Source organism: Trachymyrmex septentrionalis, unplaced genomic scaffold, assembly GCF_001594115.1.
Source record: "Trachymyrmex septentrionalis isolate Tsep2-gDNA-1 unplaced genomic scaffold, Tsep1.0 scaffold16, whole genome shotgun sequence".
Classification (NCBI taxonomy): domain Eukaryota; kingdom Metazoa; phylum Arthropoda; class Insecta; order Hymenoptera; family Formicidae; genus Trachymyrmex; species Trachymyrmex septentrionalis.
In genome coordinates this window covers 4088840-4097902 of record NW_017304758.1, presented here as the reverse complement: position 1 = coordinate 4097902, position 9063 = coordinate 4088840, and the positions used below count along the sequence as shown (strand labels likewise).

Here is a 9063-nt window from a genome sequence, read left to right as displayed (position 1 = left end):
TTATATGATATATCGCGCGAATATTCATACTCGAATGTATCGAATGTTTTGATTTTATTCATAATTGACCATTAAATCTTAAACGATGCGAATCAATTATTCATTATGAACAGTTCATACATACAGTCGGGACCGATAAATTATTATAATACATTGTATGATAATAATAAATTGTATGATGAAAATACAAAATTTTTATCTTTCTACTTTCTGACTGAAATCCTGAATACGCAAATGCCTATAAAAAATTACTAAGTATTAAATATTTCAAGATCATAACAGTTCATGTGTTCCAGAGTAAATTTTGTTTAATTTTTTTTATTTCTCGTGAGAAAATATTTCGGGGATCTATAGAACAGACTACAACCTAGTAAATATAGAGCAAGTTATCCATTGAGAATGTGTATAGTACGGACTCACACTATCCATTTTCGGCGCTATGATTTTATCGACAAAGTCGTAAAATGGGTGTGCTACGTAATGCACATTTTTATAAAATGGATATAATGGCGGTAGTGTATATACAGGAGATTTCGTTGGAAAAAAAAGGTTAGGATGTCCTCTATTGTCCCATATTGTCCTATTGTCAAGTGTTGTCAAGTTTCTGCATTTTATGCATTTTATGTGCGTTTGATGCAAGAATTATTAGATTAAAAATATAAAAGTTTACACGATTTTGAGCATATGTAATAATCAAAATGGAGCAGGTATTACAGCATATATACAAACTACGATCAATATGTTCATATATAATAAAATTTTAAAAACAATTTGTGCATTGTTAAATGAAATTATTCTACTACTAAAGCATCTGTTTTGCAGAATAATGCATTTTATTTGTTGATTACGTTTAAATCTATGTCTTATATGCTGATAATTACGTCTTTCTAATTCATAAAAATGTACAGTTAACCTATTCCTTTCAGACTTTTTTAACGTAATTACTCGCGAGGTGTTTTTAACACCCCAACATTATATCTCAATTTTCATTGTTCTCTTTGACGATTTATAATTAAATAAAGATTTATATTATTTTGTACATCCTTTAAATAAAGAGATAAATACAAATTTTTTTTAATTGCAAAATAATTTGTTTTATATATATATAAAATAATGTATATAAATAACATATTTATAAGACTGAGTTATTTCGGATATTAATCATTGAATTGCTGTTATTTTCCTAGTGATTTTATTTCTATTAAAATTAGAAGTTATAAAAGTTAATTATGCTGCTAAGTTACATATTTAGAATATTTAATTATTTGTTCCTGATTTTTACATCTGTTTATTTAGGACTTGAAAGCTAAAATTGACCATGCTTGTCGCACTGCAGAAGACTTCACAAAATTATATTATGAATCTTTAGACAAGCGGAGATATGTAAGTAATAATAATATTGTTAAATATATTATTTCTTGATATGTTACATATATATGTTACATATCTATATGTTATATTAATATAATTAATATATAATTTTAGCTGATTTCAAGAATGTATATGGATACCGCTACTCTGATATGGAATGGAAATGGTGTAACAGGCAAAGAAACTATACAAAAATTCTGGACAGATTTACCACCTTCAGAACATACCGTTCATACTCTTGACGCTCAACCAATTACAGGTAACAGTTTCAATAACTGCACTAAATAAATTATAATAAATTTGTATTTTTTACTATAAAAGCATCAAACAAATAGAAATTTATAAATATTAAATAATATTGCATATTATATATTATATCTTAATTTTTATAACTAAAATTTTAATAGAATTTATATTTGATAGAAATAAATTCTCAGTTGCATCTAAATAACTTCTTTTATTTTAATGCTTGTACATTTATTTCATTATGTAAATATTTATCTCAATAATACGCGAAATCAAAAATTTTCTATTGTTGTGTCTATACTATGTTAACAATAGGTCCAGAGGTAGCCAACCAATTAACATTTCTTGTCAAGATCGGCGGTCAAGTAAAATATGACGAGAAGAATTCAAAATCATTCAATCAAACCTTTTTAATTACGGCTATAGGTGATAAATGGAAAATTGTAAGCGACTGTTTTCGAGCACAAGAGCTATTAGATAACAATACGAGTTAGCTACATTAAGTAGGTGCATTAAGATTATAATAAACTTATTTTATACTGTAAAACAGCTCAATATTTTGAGAAATTTCTCTCCTGAAATATATACAATATATGATGCATACGAATATATATATATATAGATATATCATATGTATGTATCTACACACGCGCGCGCACGCACACACACGCAACACACACACACAGAGTAAATTCACAATATATATATTTAATTATATGACAACATAATAGCATAGCAATTTAGTACATTGTGTCATCAGAGTTAAAACTGAACAAAACTCAACTGAAAAGATTTGGTTAACTTTTTTATCTTTAATTTTTTATATTAACGTATAAAAGTAATATTAAACTTTTATATTAATGAACTAATATGTTGGTTAAAATTGTAACTGAGTAATACAAAAGAGATTGCAAAAATACAAGATATGATGCACGCAAATAAAATTACTATAGGAACAAAGGAAAAGTAATAGAAGATATAAAAGTCGATTTTTTTTTATATTATAGAGATTTTTTGTATTATAGAGAATAGAATTTTCTATTTTCAAAAATGTATTTACACAAAGAAAAATAAGTTGTCGATTTTATTTCTGTGACCTATTAAATGTTTACGAATTTATTGTGATATTTGAGACATTGTTAAGAACTAGGTATTAAAATCATTAAGGTCAAAAACAAATCCTCAGATATAATTTGGCTTTCGTACGCAATGAGCAAGTTATCTCAACATCGAAAAGAACGTTTGTCGATTGGAAGACCATCAAATCTGTAAAAAAAATTGAAAGATATACTAAAATTATCCTATTTCTTTTAATTTTTTCGTATTTTTAAATTCTTTGATACAGTATTACATCGAGTGTTATATACATGCTCTTAATTCTGATAGTGCATTATCACTACGTACGGTACAAGTAAGCAGATAATTTTACACTCCAGTACGGTACGTATTTCTTTTCTAGAATATTCCATGAATTGATTGTTAAATCTGAGCACATGCAACGGTTTTTTAAAGAATGGTATTATGGATTTTATATAACATTTTATTATCAATATCATTTGTATATTACTTTGATAAAAATTATCTTATAAATTTACAAAATATTATGTGCTTATTTAGAATTGAGCAGTCTGTGCTGAAAGAATATCATTTTAAGTAAATATTCAATTAAAATTGCTTTTCCACATTATTAGCAGCACTATTAATTAATATAAACAATGTAAAATTTAATAATATATAATATTATAATTATCTTTTATTTTTAAATAAAAAAATTTCCATGAATGGGATAAAAAAAATTGAGTACGAAATTCTTATCATGTTTTAATATTTTTTAATATTTATACAGAAACAAAATTTAGATCTTATTCCTTTGTTTATTAAAAGCGTAATGCATATAACAACGTATGTAACAGAAAGTGTTTGATATTCAATAATTATTTGTACCTCAAATTTGTGATTTTTCTGTTAATTTAAACAGATATTCCAAATATACATTTCTGGAATGATATATACATTGCCATAAAAATGCCAACGCTATATTTAGAGATTAATTTTTATCTCGGTTCAATTTACTTCTTATCTTTTTCTGATTATAAGAATTAAAAAAAGTAAACAGCAAATTTAACTGAGATTAAAGTTAGTCTTATGTTGGTGGGACCGGGTCTTAATCATAATGAATGTATGAACTAATGATAAAACCTTCAGTATTATCGAACAAGTTGATATGTTGTAGAAAATCAAAAGAAATCCGATTAAATATGACGCGGACCAGAGTTTTTATTCGCGAAATCAACAATATGCGTTTGCCATTAAAAATGCAATCTCGCATAAGATCGATCAGAAATTATCCGACAGGATATAATGAAATAGTGGACATGACCAATAATTTGCAATACGTACGACCAACCGAAGATATTCCTGGTCCAAAAGCATTACCTTTGATTGGCAATTTATTCAGATTTCTGCCTTACATAGGTGAGTTTTATTGATGCCTATTGTAAAATCGTTTATCGTTGTTATTCAAATTCAAATTTATCTAAAATTGAAGTAAGATTGAATGATATGCAATTTCGAATATATAAAATAATAAATAATGAGAATCTTCAGATTAGTTATTAATTAAGCCAACATAAAAATTAAATATATAATATTAAGCATCAATACGATATTTTATTTTTATCATTATATTATTTCTACTTTAATATGTCCTTCAATCGCATAATGGCTTAGAAATAGAAATAGTAAATAAATAATGACAAAATCATAACAGATAATAAATAGATTCGAGTCACTTTACATATTTAAATTTTTTTATTTGTTATTTAATATATGTAAACTTTTAAAAAGAAACCTTATTTGATCAGAGTAGATTCAAATACCTAATAATATTTCTGCGTAAATTTATAAACATTTTCTAGTTTATACGCTGATCATCTGTCTTGAATATATAAATTTACAAAGAAATATTATTAGGCATTAAGATTTGCTTTGATCAAATAAAACTTCGTTTATTTATATATCCTTTTTATTATTAAACTTTTTTAATATTCTGATATATACATTGAAATAAAAATAAAAATAAAATATGTTACTATATGTCTATATATTATTATTCATTTATATTTTCTAATTTGTATATTAATTCTTAATTTATCTAAAACACTTGTTAATATTTAATTATTTTTAATAGGAGACATATTTAATATAATCTTATTGTTAGATTCGTTATCTTATCTTGCATGAAGCAAATGTATTCAGCATTTAAATATGTTTTTTTATTTCTTGATTTTAAACTCATTCGTATAAATCAAAATTATTTGTATATATTATGCAGGTGAATACTATAATGTGAATGCTCTGACATTTATGCGGATGCTGCATGATAAGTACGGTAATATCGTTAAATTTGACGGTCTAAAGAAACAACCAAGTATCTTCCTATTCTGTCCAGAATTATGTAAAAATATGTATCAGTTGCAAGGCAAAATTCCAATACGAATCGCCATGGAGCCCTTGCACAATTATCGCAAAAGCAGAACAAACATTTACAAGGGACAATATGGTCTCGTGACAAGGTCAGTAGTACATTGATATGAGTAATCAAATTTCTATATATGCTTCTATACATGCATTTTTAACTCATCCATACTGAACAAAATCTCTATTCTTAAATACTTCTTTCTTTATCTCTTTCTTCTGCTAATATCTTCTAGTAAATTACCTAATGTCAGTCTGTAAGTTATATATAATTTTTTTTCTGTTAATAAAAATGACTTCTTTTAGTCAGGGAGAATCGTGGAGGGATTTTCGATCGAAAGTTGGTCCGCATATGATGCGGCCAAGTGTAGTGAAAACGCACGTCACACAAGTTCACGATATAACTAACGAGTTTGTGGATAAAATGTCGACACTGCGAGATCCTAAAACGTTGGAATTGCCAGATAACTTTATGAATGAATTACACAAGTGGAGTGTAGAAGGTGAGTATGTGTATATGAATGCGAGATATTTATGCCGTCAATGTTTTAATAATTCTCTTTAAAAGCGAAACACTGAAAAAATAATACAAATTCTTTTATATATTAAATTCACGACATTATAATTGATAACTTATTTTCTATATATATATTTTACAGCAATGTGTTTAATCGCATTGAATTACCGAATGGGGTGCTTAAAATCTAATCTTGCCGTGGACTCGGAACCACAAATAATAATTAATTGTGTAAAGGAAATGTTCGATCTTACGTATCGTATAGAAAATTTGCCATCTCTATTAAAAATAAATCATACACGGAATTATCAAAAGTTATTCCGAGCATTAGATCAAATTAATGAGTAAGTATCGAAATTTATATTAGTTACACTATATTAGAGATTGTATTATATTTGCAAAAATCTTGCGAACTTATTACTCTTAATCATTTTTATCTTTATACATATCTTTATTCTTCAATATTTTCGTATAATGAATAACTGTGAATTAAAAAAAGGCCTATGTTCTACTTTTTTATTATTAGAATGTAAACTAATATTTTATTTTTACTATCTTTTACTTCTGTTTTTATATTTTACTTGCACATAACTTATATACATATGTATATATATATATCGAAAATTAATTTCAAAACTTCATTATACAACTTGTCATAATTAATATTGTTCCATTTATCATTTATTTATATTTATAATATAATTAATATTATTATTTCTTTTAGAATTTCCGCGAAATATATCGAATACGCTAAGAACAATATTTCGAAGTCTGGAGATGACACGAATAGAGACTATAGTATATTGGAAAAACTTTTGTGCATCGATAAGCAAGTAGCTCTTGTAATGGCTTTGGATATACTGATGAGCACTGATACGGTAAATTTAAGATTTTAATCCAATTTTGATTTGTGAATTATGTAGAAACGATCTTAACAGCATTATTGTGTAATCATATTTTTTAATAAAATTGATCTTTCAATACATAATAATATTCCAGCAAATAATAATATGACATATAATAATCACAAATTTTTCAACAATTGTTCTAAGCAATATGTGTGTGTACACACACACACACACACACACACACACACACACACACACAAACGAAATATAATGCATGATCTGTTTGCTTATAAATTTGCAATAGATATAATACAGAATTAAGAAACCTGTAACAACAATGATAGAATTAATAAAATATAATTAAGGATAAATAACATTTTTATAGACAAGCAATGCGGCTGGCGCTTTGCTATACTATATTGCAAATAATAAGGAGAAACAGGACAAATTGCGAGAAGAAGTAATGTCTGTGTTACCTGATAAAACAACACCCATTACACATAATCTTTTGGAAAAGATACCATATGTTAGGGGATGTATTAAAGAATCTATGCGGTTGTTTCCCATCACCAATGGCGTTCTAAGAAATATGCCGAAAGATGTGTCTTTAGGAGGATACTTGATACCAAAAGGAGTACGTCGTTTTTTCTAGCATTTTTTTAAATTACCTAACTTAAGACGTGTCTAATATTTTATTAATCCTAATATTAAAATATTTTTGAAGGGGTATTAAAAAAATTAAAATGCGCATTGAAAAAAGATTTGGTTAAAAAGTTTAACAATATCATTGTAATATGATAAATAACTTTAGAGAATTTTAATTTTTTTTACAAAATTTTAAGCCAATTTTTGTTGTCAAATTTAATTCGATATTATCTATTCTTATTATTGATATCTAAACTTTAAATATTCGTTCCATCAAATTTCTATTAAAAATTTTCCTTTAAATTAAATGAAAAATAAGATTTAGATGCTTCAGTAAGCAAACATAAAATATTGTTTGCAAACATAAATATTGTGTCAAGCAATTGACTATTGAATACATTAACAATACTCTGAAAGTTTTTTTCTATAGTTAATTATGTGATATTGAATTTGTTCTTTGTTGGAAATATAAGTTATCTATTAATCTTTTGAAGCTTATAATTCGCTCAATAATCAAATAGTTTCTCATTTTAAATTTCATTTTATAATTCTCTATTTCACAAAACATTATAAATGAAATTTTATACGTTATGAAATAATGAAATAAGATTACATTCTTCATGATTTCTTTCTTCATATTATCAGGCAAATGTGATGGCTTGTCACGCAGTACTTTCAATGGATCCTAAGTATTTTGCACGTCCTACGGAGTACATTCCCGAAAGATGGATACGAGATAGTCCCGAATTTTTATCATATAGGAGTACGCATTCTCATGCATACATGCCTTTCGGTTATGGTGTTCGCGCTTGTATTGGACAAAGATTCGCTGAGATGGAGCTCGAGATATTTCTCTTGAAAGTTTGTAAACTTTTATTTTTTTAATAATTTCTAACTCAAATAGCATCTTAATGATTATGAATTCTCAAAAAACTAAACAAATCTTTCCAACTCCGTTTAGTCGTTACGTCGACAAATTAAGAATTCCAAAGTATAATTCTTTATATCCTATTTTATGTTACACACGTGTGTAGTAATTTAAAGTAGAAATAATTACATCTGTTTGTGTGTGTGTGTGTGTGTGTGTGTGTGTGTGTGTGTGTAAACAGATGTAATTATTTCCATTTTCTTGATTTTTTTTATTTTTTATTTCTTTCTCTCTCTTTCTTTTCCTTTCTGTGATATCTCCTTATATTTTGAAATATAAATTTTAAATATAATATTTATTCTAATAATTAACTAAACGTTATAATTTGTTAACACAATTTTTTGTATAAAATTTAATAATCATTTTGTCAATAGGAATCGTGAGCTGTGGAATTATTTTTAAATTATTTTTATTAATTTTCGAGATAATTCTCATGCGGAACAATCGCGAGAATATTACCTGTATTATACTCTTCAAATTAATTTTGTCGTATATCGTAAATTGGAAAGAACATAATATATAAAAGTATACTTGTTTCATATATAGGTCATACGAAATTTCCGGATTGAATGGCATTATGGATCACTTGAACACGAGAGTCAAATTGTAAATACGGTGAAATCACCGTTGCGATTCAAGCTCATCGAATTGTAAAATATCTCAAATATTTCCATAACTCGACCACCGTTTTGTCGAACGGCGTTAACGATATTTTTTCTAATAAAATTTTTCCATAAAAATATATAGTATATAGTACACTTATACATATATATGTATAACATATTATGAACATATTATATACAGGATAATTATGCTATATTATTATGTATCTATATATATAATTACATCTTTTAAAAGTTCTGTATCTCTAACTTTGCGATTTACTGATAATTAATGAGAAATTAAAATTAATAATAAAGATCTGCGAATAGATATTTGCAAGATTCAACGAGAAGAGACAACGTTATACATTGTTCGCTAAAGGATGTAAATGTATATTGATTCGCAGATATTTATTTATAAGTTTTTTT

At 26.0% G+C, this 9063-nt stretch overlaps 2 protein-coding genes across 5 annotated transcripts; both read left to right on the top strand.

Moving 5' to 3' along the window:
* Nucleotides 1-556: 556 nt before the first annotated feature.
* On the top strand, nucleotides 557-2194 carry LOC108745935 (NTF2-related export protein). The gene is made up of 4 exons (XM_018482358.1): nucleotides 557-707; nucleotides 1297-1383; nucleotides 1486-1630; nucleotides 1933-2194. The coding sequence occupies exons 1-4, from the start codon at nucleotides 699-701 to the stop codon at nucleotides 2109-2111; spliced, it is 420 nt and encodes a 139-aa protein (XP_018337860.1). The 5' UTR covers nucleotides 557-698; the 3' UTR covers nucleotides 2112-2194.
* On the top strand, nucleotides 2061-8728 carry LOC108745934 (probable cytochrome P450 12b2, mitochondrial). Of its 4 annotated transcripts, none has more exons than XM_018482354.1 (9): nucleotides 2061-2120; nucleotides 3851-4092; nucleotides 4952-5192; nucleotides 5401-5597; nucleotides 5754-5955; nucleotides 6336-6489; nucleotides 6845-7093; nucleotides 7750-7965; nucleotides 8579-8728. In XM_018482354.1, exons 2-9 carry the CDS (start codon nucleotides 3876-3878, stop codon nucleotides 8684-8686), a joined length of 1584 nt encoding a protein of 527 aa, XP_018337856.1. In that variant the 5' UTR covers nucleotides 2061-2120; nucleotides 3851-3875; the 3' UTR covers nucleotides 8687-8728. The 4 variants fall into 4 exon arrangements, with proteins under 4 accessions (XP_018337856.1, XP_018337858.1, XP_018337859.1 ...); XM_018482356.1 differs by having other exon boundaries at nucleotides 2064-2124; XM_018482357.1 differs by lacking the exon at nucleotides 2061-2120 and adding an exon at nucleotides 2916-3057.
* The last annotated feature ends 335 nt before the right edge of the window (nucleotides 8729-9063 follow it).

What these genes read in the sequence shown, in the direction of transcription:
- LOC108745934 (XM_018482354.1), top strand. Translation starts at nt 3,876, where the DNA reads ATGACGCGGACCAGAGTTTTTATTCGCGAAATCAACAATATGCGTTTG. An exon ending in CAATATGGTCTCGTGACAAG is followed by an intron (nt 5,193 to 5,400) that starts GTCAGTAGTACA and finishes GACTTCTTTTAG; the next exon opens with TCAGGGAGAATCGTGGAGGG. An exon ending in TACTGATGAGCACTGATACG is followed by an intron (nt 6,490 to 6,844) that starts GTAAATTTAAGA and finishes ACATTTTTATAG; the next exon opens with ACAAGCAATGCGGCTGGCGC.
- LOC108745935 (XM_018482358.1), top strand. An exon ending in CTTTAGACAAGCGGAGATAT is followed by an intron (nt 1,384 to 1,485) that starts GTAAGTAATAAT and finishes ATATAATTTTAG; the next exon opens with CTGATTTCAAGAATGTATAT. An exon ending in TGACGCTCAACCAATTACAG is followed by an intron (nt 1,631 to 1,932) that starts GTAACAGTTTCA and finishes TGTTAACAATAG; the next exon opens with GTCCAGAGGTAGCCAACCAA.